The following is a 19,844-nucleotide window of genomic DNA, read 5'->3' as shown; positions in this document are numbered from 1 at the left end:
CATTGACTTTCCTTTATCACATAACACACCCACACACACATACGCACGCACACAAACATGCCCCCCCCCCCCACCACCACTTTTAAAGCCTGATTGATGCCCATGGTTCAAACCACATACACTGATAGTTTATTTTATAAACTATTTATAAAAAATATACAGATGGCATTTTTTAAAGTATAATCCAATTGTAATTAATTCAAACATTTTAAATAAAAAAGTACTTATTAAAAAAAATTAATCTATCTTTACAAAATAAAAATACATTCCAGAATAAAAATAAACAACTATCATTGCTATTTTGATTAGTCGTAATAATGTAAAAAAAAGTATTTTAATCATTAAGCAAATTAAAGTATTATTTTAATACACTTTTAAACATTTAAAAACATTCAATTTCTCATTAGAGAAATAAATCATTATAATGTATAGATTATGGTGATTTGTATTATTTAAAATACATCTATCACTTTAATATCACTCTTACCTGCTGAACCAAACCAAGCATCAGTTGGCAGAGAAAAAGCTGAAAGCACAAACAGTTACTGTCATTATAATGTACACTTCATGACATAACAAGCAGTATAATCAGTTGACACAGAAAAGGCTGAAAGCACAAACAGTTACTGTTAGTAGTCATAAATAATGTACACTTCATGACATGACAAGCAACACATTCGAGTAATGAAAGAGTTGACACCACAAACAGTTACTGTTAGTAATCATTATAACCTACACTTCATGACACGACAAACAGTATAATCAGTTGACCGAAAAAGAGCTGAAATTATAAAGTTACTGTTAGTAGTCATTATTATAATATACTTTATGACATGACAAGCACACAATCAGCTGACAGAGAAAAAGTTGAAAGTACAAAGTTACTGTTAGTGATCACAAGTTAACGTATACTTCATGACATGACAAGCTGCACTGTAATCACTGAAGTAAAAACAAGTATTGTGAGTAGTCATAACCTACACTTCATGACTGACAACCAGAATTTGTTATGTCAAAAGTCGTGATTTAATAAAAAAAATTTTTTTAAATTAATGTTTAAAAATTCTGAGAAAACCTAAAAGAAAGCAATTATTTAGCTCTCCATCCCTTCAGAACTATAGGGTCCTTGAATATAAAGAACAAGCAATAGTTGACAGTGTTAAATAGATCAGGTTTTAAAATTCTCACCATTTCCAGGATCCTCTTGAGAAGGAAGCGCTTGCGAATTCTTGCAGATCGTGGAAAGTTCAGTTCATAGCAGAGGGTCGGTGCAAAGATGAAATAGTACAGATCTACAAGATAAGTCATAAAATATAAAATAAAATTAAATAACATTTTCTCCAGATCAAACCAAGTACAGGTACATATTATATTGGTAGAGCGCTGGACATTGGTATGTTAAAGAAGAAAATATATTTAATATGTAGTTTTGTTGTTAACAAGAGTACGGTTCAGGGACATGATTCGCCCATCAGGAGTTTGATAAAAATAGGTCACAGTGACCTAGTTATGGCACACGACACACATGCATGCAAAGTTTGATGATCTTATATGAACTGATAAGGAAGATACGGCCTGGACAATGACTTCCTTTAAAGTGTAGTAATGAATGAAAAGTAGGTTGTGGTGATTCGACATGAACTGATAAGAAAGACAAGACACCGGAAATGAAAAGTTTACAGAAGGACATATACTGATGGAAAGAAATAAGGGAACACATCAAATTGTAGACCAAATTTAATTCACTACTAGCATAGTAATGTCTGTATTTCATACCAAGTTGTAATGTGGGATTGAATGTCTGTAGTGTTGAATGTGCTGCCTATATGTTCCCAGTCAACCTCTGACAATATGAATTGATTTTTGATGCAGTCATTATTTCTTGTTGCTATCTGTGTGATCCTTTATTTCTTTCCATCAGTATATGTATGTATGTATGTATGTATGGAGGAAGTACAGACATAAGTACAGATGAATGTACAGATGGACAGACAATGCAATACACAATAATATAACCCATCAAAGATGAAAACTAATAAAATAAAATGCCAATTAAAGACCATTATTTAGGTCATAGAACAAAATATAAACATGTCCTCCATTTTTATCTGGACACCGAAACTCACCTGAAAGTGTGAGATTGTCCGGGTAGCACAACTTGGTCTCCACTTTGCCATTAGCTTTATTACTAGATGAGTTGCTAGCTGAAAAACAATCAACAAACAGTTTATTCAAGACTCTTAGAGATTTCTTCACACAGCTACAAACTAAAACACATACTATTAGATAATGAAATACCACAGCTTTATTACTAGTTGAGTTACTCACTGAAAAACAATCAACAAACAGTTTATTCAAGACTTAGAGATTTCTTCACACAGCTACAAACTAAAACAGGTAATAAAATACATGTAGTAAACTGTGCATTTATTTTGTTAGACAAACCATATGAACGTACATGTACTTATTTCCCATACATTTATTTTCCATGAGTGAATATTTCGCCTTCTAGTATTCATTTGGTTGAAAACATCATTGTAAATAATGTATAGCACATCCACACAAATAAAATTGTAATAAAACACATATCTGGCACACAGACATGCATGCACAGACACAGACACAGACACAGAGATAGACACACACATACACACACACACGAATACATACAGATCCCAGAAGAAAATGTCACAGTAATATTTCCCTCATTTGAAATTTCTTAAGACATTCATGCCCATATCATAATTTCTGTCATGATCAAAGAGATAAACAGATATATCTACAAATAAACAAATCTTAGTGATATCAAACACCATAATCATTGTTTCAAACACCAATATGGTGGTTTCCGAGACTTACATGGAGGATTCCAACACAATATGGAGGTTTTTGTGACACCAATATACAGGTTTGTGACACCAATATGGAGAACTGACATCCAACAGCTGATGACAAATAAATCAATGTGCTGTAGTGGTGTTGTTAAGCAAAATAAAACCAATATGAAGGTTTCTGACACCAATATGGAGCTTTTGCGACCCCAATATGGAGGTTACAGAGACAAGAATTGGCGATTAGCTTACACTTGACACCAGCAATATACAGTACTCACTTTCATCAGAAACACTGATTGTCTTCCGACGTATGAGTGTTCTGTTCTTCCTGTGACTACGGCACCAATTGTTGACACAGGCGTACGAAACCAACTTGAGGAAAATCACAGTCACAATGCCCAATGTGTTCACAGAGAAAACTGAAATAGTCAAACAGATACACACTATTGTCATGCTATGTACTGTAATAAAAATTTAAAGAGATACATGATCCTTAGGGAGCTTAGGGATGGATAATGGAATTTGATAACTACAAATTAAAAAATATATTTATAAGAAAAAACACTATAATTGCTCTAAGTTTTCTTTTTCTTTTTTATTTTACTTATCTATTAAGTAGTTTGTAGTTTGTTATACAAAAACAGGGTTCTTACACTTGAAAAAACATAAAATTCAAGGACAATTTAAAATGTTTCCAGGACATGAAATGTTCAATCAATGAATGTGTCCTTGAAAACTGTCTACTTTGCTTGTAATAACAAACTTACTTGGATTGGGGTGAAATAGGAAGACAACTGTGGCTGGATACACCAAGAGAACAATGTTGTTGACAATACTGATTGCAATTCCCATATTGTCAGATAACCAACTCTGTAAAAAAAAAAAAAACCACACATTGTCAAATATTTTAGATAAGGAAAACATCCATAACGCAATTCAACAAGAAACTATAGGTGTCAGAAGCAGAGGGGCCAGGAGAGGACCGCCCTCTCCAACTGAAAATACATTGCTTCCCTGCAACCAACACAACATACACCATTGCAAGGCGAAATGATTAAACAATTATTGGCCCTTAAAGTTATATTAAGGGACATTCCTGAGTTTGCTGCAGTTTTAAGATGTTATTGACTAACAAAGACTTTTTAACTATTGTAATTACATATCAAATATATTTTTCTGCATAAAATATTAGTGGCTATATGTTAAACGTGTTTCTGATCGTTCTAATATTTGTACTAGGTTAAATTTCATTTTATTTCCTAATTATTATTTTTTCGTACATACTTACAAATATTAAGAAGACCAGAAACACATTGAATATACAGATACTGATATTCTAAACAAGAAAATATATTTAATATGTAAGTTTAATCGTAGAAATATTTTATTAATCAGAGACATCTTACAATGCAGCAAACTCAGGAATGTCCCTTTAATGTATAAATATTTCAAATTGCATGTACCACCTACATGTATGGTCTTTATCAGCTGGCAACCCATAATGTCAGGCTTTATATTGTGTTTGCCAATCAAAGCACTGTTAGCATTATTATCATAAATATTATATCAATTAATCTTATTGTCTTGCTTATTAAGGTTTAGGCATGCTATGCTGAAAATAACACATTACCTCCCTGCCACCTACCACACACACACACACACAATTGAAAGGCTAATTGAACCATTATTGTCCCCTAAAATTGATGACATCTTCCAACACCTATGGAAACTGGCTATACTAATAAGTAATATAATTATAATTCATTAACAAATTGATATAAATCGATAAGGCAATGAAACGCTACCGACATCTTTTTGACACCGAAAAGCCAACATTACTTTTGCCTACTCTTTATTTTGCTAAATAAACAGTTTTAAAACAAAATCAAATTCAAAACATGGGAAGACAGTGGCTATGAATAAATAGCCCATGACCCAACTGAAAATCCTACCACTGGGAAATATACTCCTTTATTTCACTAAATTATATTGTGCAATCGCCACCTGTGAGTCAGACAATTGGAGCAATTAACAGTGATGTATAGCGACTTCTGGCAGCAGAAAACACGTACATGAAAGGTGGAATTTCAGACACCAATGAATTAAACGTCTTGTTGATTGTAGCCCGGTGGACTACCAGATTTAGACAACTGGTAGTCCGAGTGAGAAATCGGTACCTGAAACACCTCGGGTTACCGATAAAAAAAGAAAGAAATGTTTTATTTAACGACGCAGTCAACACATTTTATTTACAGTTATATGGTGTCAGACATATGGTTAAGGACCACCTAGATATTGAGAGAGGAAACCCACTGTCACCACTTTAGAGGCTACTCTTTTCAATTAGCAGCAAGGGATCTTTTATATGCACCATCCCACAGACAGGGTAGTACATACCACGGCCTTTGATATACCAGTTGTGGTGCACTGGCTTGAATGAGAAATAGCCCAATAGGTCTACCGGCGGCGATCGATCCCAGACTGTTGGCGCATCGAGCGAGCGCTTTACTGCTGGGCTACGTTCCGCCTTTGGGTTACCGACAAGGTCGAGCTGTGACATGTACGTCCGTGCACCTTCAGCACTATAGACAACCTCATGTTACATCTACTTTATAAAATAAAATAAAACTAAAAATCAGGAAGCCTATATTTTGAAATATTGTAAAAGAAAATTAAAATGAAGGCTAGATTTAAATTGCGTATATATATATTCTTCTTTGTAATTGTTTTCCTATATTGACAGAAATGTAATCATAAATGTGAGGTCTAATTTCAGATCCCACTGATCCACGAAGGTAAAACTAAGGTCATGTGTTATCAGTGGTTCATACCTGTCGAAAAACCTCTCAGATAATGTAACACAGTAGTCAAGTACCAGTTACATGTATCTATACAAAGAGATGAAACGTTCACAGGCAAAGGTTGGATTTCTATTCAGATATTAATTAATTCAGTAAACAGCACCGATAGTATACCGATACACTATCTAGCATCTGAAGATAAATCTGGTGATCGTTATTAACTGTTCTTATATGTAGTCTCAGCTTATTGTATGGTTTACCTATGGAGAAAAATAATACTCCCAAAAACTGCCTTGTTTTGTTGTTTTTTTAATAGAAGAAAAGAAAAAGAAACTATTTATTAAACCAACTTAAAACAAACAATGTTTGCTTTAAACTTATCAACTCAAAATTCGTACACACTTTTTTCCAAATCTTTTTAATAACATTTTAACATACATGTACACAATGTCATATCATAAACCAAAAAGATATAATTTAAAAAACTGAATAATAAATGCCATCCAACCACCCCACTACTAATATGGTGTGCTGGGTTACAGCAAACAATATTTTCAACATGTATGTGTACAATGATCCAGATCCAGGGGTTCCGAGTGTACATGTGTGTGTACAATGATCCAGATCCAGGGGTTCCGAGTGTACATGTGTGTGTACAATGATCCAGATCCAGGGGTTCCGAGTGTACATGTGTGTGTACAATGATCCAGATCCAGGGGTTCCGAGTGTACAATGATCCAGATCCAGGGGTTCCGAGTGTACATGTGTGTGCAATGATCCAGATCCAGGGGTTCCGAGTGTACGTGTGTGCGTACAATGATCCAGATCCAGGGGTTCCGAGTGTACGTGTGTGCGTACAATGATCCAGATCCAGGGGTTCCGAGTGTACGTGTGTGCGTACAATGATCCAGATCCAGGGGTTCCGAGTGTACGTGTGTGCGTACAATGATCCAGATCCAGGGGTTCCGAGTGTACGTGTGTGCGTACAATGATCCAGATCCAGGGGTTCCGAGTGTACGTGTGTGCGTACAATGATCCAGATCCAGGGGTTCCGAGTGTACGTGTGTGCTTACAATGATCCAGATCCAGGGGTTCCGAGTGTACGTGTGTGCGTACAATGATCCAGATCCAGGGGTTCCGAGTGTACATGTGTGCGTACAATGATCCAGATCCAGGGGTTCCGAGTGTACATGTGTGCGTACAATGATCCAGATCCAGGGGTTCCGAGTGTACATGTGTGCATACAATGATCCAGATCCAGGGGTTCCGAGTGTACATGTGTGGGTACAATGATCCAGATCCAGGGGTTCCGAGTGTACATGTGTGGGTACAATGATCCAGATCCAGGGGTTCCGAGTGTACATGTATGTATCCTCAGTCAAGGAAGGAAATGTTTTTATTTAACAACACTCAACACATTTTATTTACGGTTATATGGCATCGGACATATGGTTAAGGACCACACAGATATTGAGAGAGGAAACCCGCTGTCGCCACTTCATGGGCTACTCTTTTCGATTAGCAGCATGGGATCTTTTATATGCACCATCCCATGGACAGGATAGCACATACCACGGCCATTGATGTACCATCGCGGTGCACTGGCTGGAGCAAGAAATAATTAGCACAATGGGTGCACCGATAAGGATCGATCTTAGACCAACTGCGCATCAAGCGAATGCTTTACCACTGGGCTACATCCCTCCCGTATTCTCATTCAAAGACATTATTAATGCTCTTATTAACCTATAGTCCTTCCCACAGGGAACGTCTTTTTGCACACTATGGAATTTACTATAAGTTATTTATTTCTAAGCTGATTGTTTTATAAATTGCACGCAAAAATAGTATTTTTTGTTATTTCTAAAACACCTTTAATGTGTTTCTTATGTCAAACCAAACTGAAAATATTTACAAAAAACATTTTTGTAGGAGGACTATAAGTACTATACCATAAATTTGAATCATTTACTGAAAATTGCTAACCCAGCAAATGCCCTTTTTGAGTTGGACATCTCCACTCCCCATCCCTCAAACAAAAAATTTGATTCAACCAGTAATGGTCAAAATATCAAAATCAAAACAATTATATCAAATGTACATGTATATACTGATACTTACTTTTTCCAGAAATATTTCTGTGACATATGCAATCAAGATAAAAATATTGATGGCTGAAATGACAAAATTACATGATTTATGAAAATCCGTTCCAAGTATACATACATGTAGTATAACTAATAGCACCAAAAGAATCAAATATAGTTTTAACCTTCAACAATATCAATTATTCACCAAACTCTCTGTAATAAATTTAACTTGCCATTCACTTAATAAAATCAAGTTACGAAGTACTTGGATAGCGCTCACTTCATGTGCGGTCGGTGTGGGATCGACCCCCGTTGGTGGGCCCATTGGGCTATTTTTCATTCCAGCCAGTGCACCACGACTGATATATCAAAGGCCATGATATGTGTTATCCTGTTTGTCGGAAAGTGCATATAAAAGATCCCTTGCTGCATTAGGAAAAATGTAGAAGGTTTCCTCTGATGACTATGAGTCAGAATTACCAAATGTTTGACATCCAATAACCGATAATTGATTAATCAATGTGCTCTGGTGGTGTCGTTAAACAAAAACAAACTTTAACTTTAACAGTTTAACTTTAAATCTAAAACAAATACTACTGTACGTATACATGTATGTATTACATATACATACATGTATATATTACATATACATGTACTCATGAAATCACCCCATTCATCATTTGTGTTTCAAATATTTCACTATATGTATTTTCAAAAAAATGCATGTATACATGTTTGTATTTAAAAATGAAATAACAGTAACCCAATTGACTCATTATTCGTCATTATTCGCCAGGTGAGAGCAAGTCAAATTAAGAAAGAAAGAAAAAAATAAGTAAAATGTACATGACGATTTTTAAACATGCATGTGTACAGTACAGCCTGCTAAATTTTATGTACCAATTTTTGTTTATGTACATACTAAGTATAATACATTTGTACATGTATTAGAAAGAAAGAAAGAAATGTTTTATTTAACGACGCACTCAACACATTTTATTTACAGTTATATGGTGTCAGACATATGGTTAAGGACCACATAGATATTGAGAGAGGAAACCCGCTGCCGCCACTTCATGGGCTACTCTTTCCGATTAGCAGCAAGGGATCTTTTATATGCACCATCCCACAGACAGGATAGCACATACCACAGCCTTTGATATACCAGTCGTGGTGCACTGGCTGTGATGAGAAATAGCCCAATGGGCCCACCGACGAGGATCGATCCCAGACCGACCTCACATCGAGCGAGCGCTGTACATGTATTAAGATAAAAATACCAAATACAAATGAATAAAAAGTGTTATTTCCTCAGCCCCCCTCCCCTCTTTTAACTTTTTCTAGTATGGTGAAATTTTTAACATTTATTTACTTATGCTCATTGTCCCTCCTGGGGCATCGACAACCGCTTTCATGGTGAAATATTTTACATTTTAACACTGTAATTAATATCATGTTTTATTCTATTTTGATGAATTTTGTTTATCCTTTAACACTGAATATTATGTTTAGTTCCATTATGATGAAAATTTTAACACTGTAACATTGCAAGGGATAACAGATATCGAAAGTACATGTACTCTGTGAAAAAAGGGTAAATTACCATGGAATTCAAACTTGATATGTAACAGTACATAATAAAGCTATACACAAATTTCAGCTCAATATCTCAAGGCATTGTGGTGGAAACAAAAAGAAAAGTGCAAAAAATTAATTTTCATATAGATCTCGAAGTTCAAGGGGTATAACTCTGTCACAAATGGGTCAATCAATATCAATGTCAATCTTGATCTGTAACAGTATGTGATAAAGAGAGGTTATTACCAGAGTGTTTTTCGGTATTGTCAATATCATATATTAGGAATACAAATTGTATTATGCGAGCCCCTAGTGAGCATAATACATTATTTTTACTCCTAATATATGACACTGACCATACCGAAATACACGAGGGTAATAATCTTTTTATCATATAATCTCAAGCGTAATACAACATGTTTTTGTAAACTGTACGCGCAACTTTAATTCCAGTCCGCCATTACTAGATATTCAAATGACGTAAGAATATGTGGTGCGGTGTATTTTTGAATGGAAATGACGTCAAACTCGAATGATGTCATTTTGGATGTCCTTACATCAAAACAAACTAGGGCTTAACGTTTTTTTGTTTTCTGAATGCTGGACAGCTTTCAGTGTCAAATTGCCATTGAAATGTTTTTATTCGATGACTATGAATGCATACGTCAATTATGGAGTGTCACCCAAGTACGTTTGCTTAAATGTCAATAAACCTAGTGCCGTGACCTTGATTAATTTACATCGAATTTGCAAAGTCATCAAATTCTTAAAGTATGTGATCTTAAAAATATCACATACTTTGATTGCACTGAAAATGTAAAATATTATATGATAAAGCTATATAATTTTTTTTAGCTCTATATCTTGAGGCACTGCGAAAAAAAAGCCTGTAAAACTATATATGGGACAGACAGACAGACAGAAGGACAAAACCTGTTATCCCCTCCAGTTAGAGCAGTAGGAGACTAATAAGCCTTTTTATCATCCACAAAAGGCATTTCGCTGGCACTATAATTTGCTATATCACCTGCGATATTCTCTAGGAGATATTGCTTCTTTTTGTTACGTCACTGTGTATGTTTCAGCACTAAATCTATCATTAGTGACGTCACGCCACTGTCGTTCTGCTAGTTAAAAAGTCTACTTCTGCCAAAAATAGTGATATTCAACCCACATTACCGACATTGTTTACAACTGTCGCAAATAAAAAGAATGATAATGGATGATAAAAAAAATACCTCCCCTCGTGTCTTGTAATATCATTATTTATCAGCACTTGTTGATAAAAGTATAAAAATTCTTGGCAAGCCTCAGAGTTCATACGTTTATCAACTCTTGCTGATAAATTATGATATCACAAGACACTCGGGGAGTATCCTCTATGTAACTGTAATAAGACAAGAATACTTACAGAGGAGAAGCAGAATGTTGGGCCAACTCTCCGGGTCTTTGAGGTACATGTTCATCCATATGGACGGGTCTATCAGAATGCCATACCTCAACACAAAAATATACAATATAATTAAAACATCTCAATAATATATTCTGAATTAATACACACACAAGAAACTGTTGAAAATCTTTAGAAAATTGATATACATGTATATAACATGTACCGTAGAAATTTTGTATATTAAATTATTTGTTTACATTAAAACGTTAATTAGAATAACGTGAATTTTTTCCAAAACTTTTTTGTAATTTAAATAAAAATGGAGTTGAAATATTAAGAAGTATAATATTTCTTAAAACAGACATTTTTAGTCTTATTGCCTGGGTATATAAAAATAGTTAGAGCAAACATATAAACAAGAAACTTTTAAGTACTTTGTTTCTTTATGGTAAACTATTAAAAGAAAACAATAAACAAACAAAAATAACCCAACTTTTACTTACTTAATAATATTTTCCAGAAATAATCTTGCATTGGACAAAATCTGAAAATAAAATAAAAATAAATTTCAGTCGTTAAAAGGAATTACATGTATGCTTTAATTCCTATGTATAATGTATAAATATTTTAAATTACTTCAGTACCACCTACATGTACATGTATGCCTTGATCTTGATCAGCTGGTAACCCATATTTAAAGTGAAAGTTAAAAGTTAAAGTCTGTTTTGTCAAACAACTCTACTAGAACACATTGATTTACTAATCATCAGCTATTAGAAAGAAAGGAAGGAAATGTTTTATTTAACGACGCACTCGATACATTTTATTTACCGTTATATGGCGTCAGACATATGGTTAAGGACCACATAGATATTGAGAGAGGAAACCCGCTGTTGCCACTTCATGGGCTACTCTTTTCAATTAGCAGCACTGGATCTTTTATATGCACCATCCCAATGACATGAGATAGTACATACCACAACCTTTGTTACACCAGTTGTGGCAGAAAGCAGAGATCAGCTATTAGATGTCAAACATTTGATTATTGTGACATATTATAGTCTTAGAGAGGAAATCTGCTCCATTTTTCCATTAGTAGCAAGGGATCTTTTATATATGCATCATCCCAGACAGGATAGCACATACCACAGCTGTAATTGATATACCAGTTGTGGTGTACTGGCTGGAATCGAGAAATAGCCCAATGCGCCCACTGATGAGGATCGATCCTAGACAGACTGCGCATCAAGAGAACACTTTATCACTGGGCTACATCCTTCCCCACATTTAAAGTAATGGCAGCCTTTATACATTATGTTTGCCAATCAAAGCACCATCAGCATTATATACATAAATATTATATCAATTAATCTCATTGCTTTGATTTTTTAGGGCGGGATTTAGCTCAGTCGGTCGAGTGCTCGCCTGAGGTGCTTGTATCGCAGGATCAAATCATCATGGTGGATCCATTCAACTGATTGGTTTTTTTTTCTCGTTCCAACCAGAGCACCGCAACTGATCCAAAGGCTGTGGTATGTGCTTTCCTGTCTGTGGTTGCATATAAAAGATCCCTTGCTACATTAGGAAAAATGTAGTTACATGTAATAGAGAAGCTGGCGTAATTAGTAGCTTCAGTTACATGGGGAACATTTTTTATTTACTACCACGAAAGGAAATATTTTTGCACACTCATAATTTGCAATTTTGCAGCAAATAAATTTGTAATGGCATCAGCAGAGAAAAAATAAATTTAAAAAAGAAGAAAATTCTTCACCATATATAGGCATCAGTTATACTATAACCCACACTTCCTTCTATTCAGGGCCGCGTTACTGGCCCTGCCTGAGGCACGAGCCTGGAACGACATGCCCAAAACCATAGGGGTATAGGGGCACGTAAAAAGAATAAGACAAGACATAACCCACTTTACCAGGGTTGAAAATTAGCAGTCGCCCGGTTGCCCATTGCGACCTTTATTAGCTACGGGCGACTAAGAATTTTACAAAGGTAGTCCGTTGGGCGACCATCAAATTAAGGGTCTGGCAAATATATGGTAACAGTTAAAAAAGAAATGCACTGAAAAGTAATCGAATGTGACAAAACACACCGCGTCTGCCCTGTTATAAAAATAACAATGAAATTTTCCATTACTACAGGGATTATCCCAAAGGTCAGTTAAGTGATTGTCTTTGTATCATTTTAAGTTTAAGCGATTTCCATGCAATAAGAACAGCTCTTACATGATGACATGACTGTCTAAATACATGTATTACTGTAATAAACAATAAGTACGTTTTGTGTTTTGTAATATGATAACAAAGTGAATCATTTTTTAAATTGGTACAATGTTGAGGGGGGTTTTGGGGGGGGGGGGGTTTGGGGGGGTTCACAAATTTATTTTTCTTTTCATATTTATTTTATTAGTAGCCGACTAGTGTAGCATTTATAATATCTCAATCCAGTGCCTCGTATATAGAGGACAGCCACTCACGAGGCAATCCTTTACTGGCGATTTCATCCCTGTTGTATCGCCATAGAGAGGACTGCCACTCCAGACTAGTTTACTGAAACACGTGCAGTTCTACTTTTAATCTATTTGTACTGCATTATTTCTGAGACAATGCAAATCAAGGAGCAAACCTTGGCTATTCTAGCATTTTGTCTTCACCCCTGTATTATAAATGAGATTTAATCTGTATAAGTTAATGGTAATTTGTAAAAACAAAACGAAAAAACAAACAAAAAACAAAAAAACAAAAAAAAAAAACATTTTTATTTATACTGGATTTCTTTTTCAAAATATGTTTTTTGAGTTGGTATAGGTTTAATTGTTTCTATATGAATTTTAATTTTATTCATTATGAAGTTGCACGCCAATTCGTCGGTTTCCTTTTGACGCAAACGGACTACTTACACCTGGTTATTATTCAACAAAGAACATTCCAGTTTTGATTTTGGCTGTGTAGTTAAATTTCAATGTGATGATTGGAGGGCTAGTTGAATTTGAGAAGGGCCAGTAAGATTTTTCTTCAACTGGCCCTGCTGGCGACCATGGTTTTCATGTTAATTTTCAACCCTGCTTTACATCAGTGATGAACAACCACTGTATATATAAATATATATATACAATACACAGGCAGGTATTGAGGAACTTCAGCCATGCATATCTTATACTGGTACCTACATGTATAGTCATACAATAAAAAACGCAAATCAAATCCCATTGATTAATTATCAATCATGATCATCTGACTATGGAAGTTAGGCTATACTGACAACCGGCCTCGGTGGCGTCGATGGTTAGGCCATCGGTCTACAGGCTGGTAGGTACTGGGTTCGGATCCCAGTCGAGGCATGGGATTTTTAATCCAGATACCGACTCCAAACCCTGAGTGAGTGCTCCGCAATGCTCAATGGGTAGGTGTAAACCACTTGCACCAACCAGTGATCCATAACTGGTTCAACAAAGGCCATGGTTTGTGCTATCCTGTCTGTGGGAAGCGCAAGTAAAAGATCCCTTGCTGCTAATCAGAAAGAGTAGCCCATGAAGTGGCAACAGTGGGTTTCCTCTCAAAATCTGTGTGGTCCTTAACCGTAAATAAAATGTGTTGAGTGCGTCGTTAAATAAAACATTTCTTTCTTTTTTTGCTATACTGACAAAGTGCTCTCAAATCATCAAACATTTATATTAATGTCAATACTGAGCTGAGCAATCAGCTATTCCTCATTTCCTGAAAATTATCTTTAAACCAAGGGAGTCATGTGACTCAATCTTCCACACAGGCGTAGGAAAGTGCCAAAAGGCAGGGGCACACACACATACACACATGTATATATACATGTATATATATACTCAACAATGAAAGTTTAGCTAATGTTAAAAGAAATAGCATAATAACATTTATAAATTAACATATTTTTATTAATTAGTATTCACATCTGAAATGTTTACCATTTACAAAGAACATAAACTCATCAACACAACAGGAGGACCTGGTTTTCTTTTCAGTTTATTCAACCATGGCACCGGTCACATATAGTCCTTGTTAACCGAAATCAAATGTCTGACAAACAAACCAAACTTCTCTTTTTTTGGTAACCTAATTGCTTTCCATTTGGTATCTATAGATGACACCATTATCTTACTGAGTCAAAATAGATGTGTGTGCTGACCAAAGACCAGACCAGCAATATATTTTGCTTAGGCTATTAATTAACAGAACACATATATGTGCCAACTGAAGCAGACAGAATGACAGTCAAAGCAAGGAAATGTATGCATACATGTATAAGTTAATAACTTATATAAGCTCTTTAAAATGACTTTAGCAGTGTGGGATCGATCCCCATCGGTGGGCCCATTGGGCTATTTCTCATTCCAGCCAGTGCATCACGACTGATATATCAAAGGCCGTGGTATGTACTACCATGTCTGTGGGATGGTGCATATTTATATATAAAAGATCCCTTGCTGCTAATCGAAAAGAATAGCCCATGAAGTGGCGACAGCGGGTTTCCTCTCTCATTATCTGTGTGGTACCTTCACCATATGTTTGACGCCATATAACTGTTATTAAAATGTGTTGAGTGCATCGTTAAATGAAACATTTCTTTCTATTTTTTTCCCTGGTGACCACAAAAAAGCAGAAGTCCTATAACTACAAGACACAGTAAAGTAAAGTAAAGTTTGTTTTATTTAACGACGCTACTAGAGCACATTGATTTCTTATCTTATCATCGGCTATTGGACGTCAAACATATGGTCATTCTGACACTGTTTTTTAGAGGAAACCTGCTGTCGCCACATAGGCTACTCTTTTATGACAGGCAGCAAAGGATCTTTTAGTTGTGCTTCCCACAGGCAGGATAGCACAAACCATGGCCTTTGTTGAACCAGTTATGGATCACTAGTCGGTGTAAGTTGTTTACACCTACCCACTGAGCCTTGCGGAGCACTCACTCAGGGTTTGGAGTCGGTATATGGATTAAAAATCCCATGCCTCGACTGGGATCCAAACCCAGTACCTACCAGCCTGTAGACCGATGGCCTAACCACGATGCCACCGAGGCTGGTACAAGACACAGATGATATCTGAGGTCAGCCTGACACCAGCACACACACACACACACAAGGTCACGTTTATCTCTTGAAGTTACATACCAGTATCTACTGGGAACAACCACTCAAGCAGTTGAATTAATCACTAACCCACACAGTGTTGGTCACAAGGTCAGTGTTCACAGCAGTCATGTAAAGATAACACTGACCAGAAACATTATGTGGGTTTTTGTTTTATGACACCACCAGAGCACTCTGATTTATTAATCATATTGGCTAATTGGATGTTAAATTTTTTATAATTCTTACATGTAGTCTTAGAGAAAAACCCTACAGCAGGGCTTCTAGATCATGGTAGCCCCACTCTCATGCATGGCTATAGTGATATTCAATGTTGGGCTAGTAAATAAATACTATTGCCATGCCCAACGGCTAGTGGATTTTTTTGTTGAAATGCTGCAGTTAAGTCTTATTTTGTAGATATGAATATCCTTTCCCCACCCATGTTTTTAAGATCCATCTCCCTGTTTAGGTGACTTCTCTGATTATTACTATTATTTAGTAAAATTTGAATGACTTAAAGTAAAGTAGGGCTGGTGAATTTTTAATTGTGGCTAGTAAATGTTTTTTAAATCACTGATCCCATGGGTAGTGGATTTTATAAAAATTCTAGAAGCCCTGCCCCTAGAGTTTACCATTAGCAGCAAGGGATCTTTTATAAGCACTTTTCCATAGACAGAAAAAAAAAATTGTTAGCACATACCACAGCCTTTTATACGCCAGTCGTGGTGCACTGGCTAGAACAGGAAACAGCCCAATGGATCCACAGATGGGGATCAATCCTAAACAGACCGCACATCAACCATAGACAGAATTTCACATACCATAGTCTTTGATACAATATATGTATTCCCGTCATGGAGTACTGGCTAATATGGGTGAAAAACCTATCATGAGAATTCTGTAACCCATGCATGCACCTCAAAAAACCCACTCTACTGACCGAGGTTGATCCTGCCCCTTAACCAAAGAGATGACTATGTATGCATTTAACTGGAAGCCAATATGTATTAACATGCTCATATACCACTAGAGCTTCGAGCATGACTGTCACGGGTCCAGTCTCTGGATAGCCAGTGGCCTGACCCGTGACTAACTGGAAGCACAACATTTTATTATTTAATACTAGCCTGTTACCATGCCAATGTACTTTTGTGTTGCATAAGCTAATTAAGAAGAGCTTGCCCAATTGCTGATCATTGAAAAACAACACATCCTCATTTAATCAGGGGCCTAATTCACTAAACTCTCGCAACTTTGCGATCTCGCAGTGGAATGCTAAAAGACTTGCAAAGAGGATGCTTTGTTGTCTAGCAGAGCCTAAGAGACCTTTGTGAATGAGGCCCCATGCAGGGCCCTTCGAAACAAGGTGGTTGTGGGTGCCTAGCTGTGCCTCAAGGACAAAAATTGGCTTTCGTCCTACTGTATATAAATAAAGATAAGAATCTAGCTTGCCCCCCCCCCCACTAGATGATGTGCCCCCTCCACATGAGATTGCCCGCCCCCCCCCCCCACCCACCCTCAAACCAACTCCAGATGTCGTTCCTGTGGCCCAATGTGCACATGTTAATACTGTAAAATTAATGGTATATGTAGCATATAAAACATGCACCATTGACAGTTTGCCCATGTATTTATGCATTGCACACAGTTTAGTTTAGAACATGGATATCACCCGCCCTGTTGCTGGTCATCAACAGATAATATGTTACAAGTAGACATCAAGTAGAACTTAAAAACAAACTCAGGCAGACAGCTAGTTATGTAGGTCAAGGTCAAGTTATGTCTGCTGGTGGAGAGCCATTTTAACATGTTGATATCACACACACACACACACCGGTGACATAGGACAGACCAGAGCTGTTCAAATTAATGTTGTTGACTCAGCTTATCATGTTTTGCTGAATAAGTTAATATTTCAAGAGATAATTAACGTACCTCATATTTGTAAACGGGATTGGAAAAAAACCAAGGCCGAATTCATGTAACTACATATAGTTACCAGTCTTAGGAAGGGGGAGGGAGAGGGGGGCATGTGCCACCACCCCACTTTGTAGCAGTGATGGTTTTTATATTTATACATGTATTTAAATATGTGTGTGTGTGTGTGTGTGCCCCCATCCCCCACTTTTTGGCACCTTCCTATAGGCCTGTGGTTACATGTACATTGCTTAAACACCTGCCTTTAAGAAAAATAGGCAGTCAATTTGACCCTCAACACACACACACACACACACACACACACACCCTCCACCTGCAATGCCCAGGGGACACATGTATGTATGAACACATGGTTAGAAAAATTCCATGCCCAGATATAACAGCCGGTCAACAAGTAAAATGAAATGATTTTTCAAACCTAGCTGGTCTTGCACATGGTGTTACCCAGAACCTTTTTCAAATGTCTGTTTTTGTAAAGAACTACTATATGTACTGTTGTACCTTTTATGGCTAACACATGTATTGAAATTGTTTAGAACTAAAGAACTGACCCCATCCCATGCAGGGAACATTATGTTCAGTATCGCATCATAATTCACTACGCAAGTTACAGATATCGCTACACAATTTTAAAACATTAAACAGTAGTTGCTAATCAATTTACAATTGGCTAGAAATACATGTGTATTGCTGATCAATATTTTGAAAACAAAATGTTCCCTGCTATTGGAAAATCTTATGCCGTTCCATGAGAAACAAATGAGCATAATATTATTATTAATATATTCTGACAAACGAGTTTAAACAATACAACTAGTAGTCCGACTGACGATCTGTCTTTTTTTGGACAACTGTAAACCTTTTTTATCCCCAGAATATTTTTTTTTTTTAATTGTTTTGTTAATCAAGGTTTCGGGGGGGGGGGGGGGGGGGGGGGGGGGTCTTCTTTTTTTTTTCATTTCATTTGCCAAGTGATGTTGTTCACTTGGCCAACCAAGTGTTATTAATAATGTTTTTATCAAATTTATATCTATCATTTTAAGTGTATACTGTAGTATTGTTAAATAATAATATTTTGATCTGTGGGCTGGCGGACTGGTAGAAATACTGGTGGGCTAGCTAGTACATTTTTGTTGGTTCTGGTCCAGAGGGCTAGTGAAATATTTTCCATTTTTGCACCCCTGATTTCTTAAAAATCTATTGCTGCTTCTACTTCTAAGTAAATTAACCTAATACAGTGGTATAATGTCTTTCTTCTTTAGATCCATATGTAGTACCAATTCAGCCACTGATTAACGATGTGATGAGGTGTTGTCAACATGTGTTTCCGCATTTGTAAATAAATTATTCATATATTCCTATAGCCTTCATATTGACCAGTTCACCTTTTCACCTCATGGTGTATCATGCATACAGCTGATCACCCAAAATGTATTAACCATAGAATCTGACTAACTGATGGGCAGAAAGCTAGTAATGTTGTTGGGTTTTTTATTATTAAATATTATTCATTTGTGGTGGGGTGGGATCTAGTTTGTGAGTAGAGCATTCATTTCAGGTTCCTGGATCATAGGATCAAATCCCCTTGGTGGAACCACTGTCTGTCTGGGTTTTCCCCAACCCAAACAGTTTCTCCTCGCTGCTATATGAAAAGCCATGGTATGTGTTGTCCTGTCTGTGAGAAAGTGCATATACATAAAGATTCCTTGCTCATTTAAGATATTAGGATCAATTCCCCTTCATGGAACCATTGTATATGAAAGGCCATGGTATGTGCTGTCCTGTCTGTGAGTAAGTGTATATAAAAGATCCCTTGCTGCTAATGGAAGAATATGGTGGGTTTTCCCTGAACTATCAAATGTTAGACATCCACAAGCCAATTAATTAATCTATTTGCTATAGCAGTGTTGTTTAACTTTGCACCATGATCATCATAATGATATTTATTTTTTCCTGTCCCAACCAGTGCCCCATGACTCATATTATCAAAGGCCATGGAATATGCTGCTCTGTCAGTGGGAAAAGTGCAGCCCTCACCATGAAAATAATTGAGGGGAGTGATTAATTCCTCCCCCGACTTATATCAGG

The 19,844-nt window shown here is 36.4% G+C and overlaps 1 protein-coding gene across 2 annotated transcripts in view; it reads right to left on the bottom strand.

Moving 5' to 3' along the window:
* LOC121387998 (diacylglycerol O-acyltransferase 1-like) overlaps positions 1-19,844 on the bottom strand; it is a 49,018-nt gene that overhangs the window by 10,350 nt on the left and 18,824 nt on the right. For both annotated transcript variants that reach the window (XM_041519190.1, XM_041519191.1), the window contains exons 3-10: positions 11,200-11,240; positions 10,715-10,800; positions 7,757-7,809; positions 3,602-3,704; positions 3,113-3,253; positions 2,127-2,204; positions 1,189-1,292; positions 488-526 (exon numbers count right to left, since the gene is read on the bottom strand). In XM_041519190.1, coding sequence (XP_041375124.1) covers positions 488-526; positions 1,189-1,292; positions 2,127-2,204; positions 3,113-3,253; positions 3,602-3,704; positions 7,757-7,809; positions 10,715-10,800; positions 11,200-11,240 — 645 coding nt within the window. The remainder of the gene's footprint in view (positions 1-487; positions 527-1,188; positions 1,293-2,126; positions 2,205-3,112; positions 3,254-3,601; positions 3,705-7,756; positions 7,810-10,714; positions 10,801-11,199; positions 11,241-19,844) is intronic.

The sequence above is a fragment of the Gigantopelta aegis genome, chromosome 14, assembly GCF_016097555.1.
Source record: "Gigantopelta aegis isolate Gae_Host chromosome 14, Gae_host_genome, whole genome shotgun sequence".
Taxonomy (NCBI): domain Eukaryota; kingdom Metazoa; phylum Mollusca; class Gastropoda; order Neomphalida; family Peltospiridae; genus Gigantopelta; species Gigantopelta aegis.
Note: the sequence above shows the minus strand (reverse complement) of the source record. Positions and strands in the feature narration are given on the sequence as shown.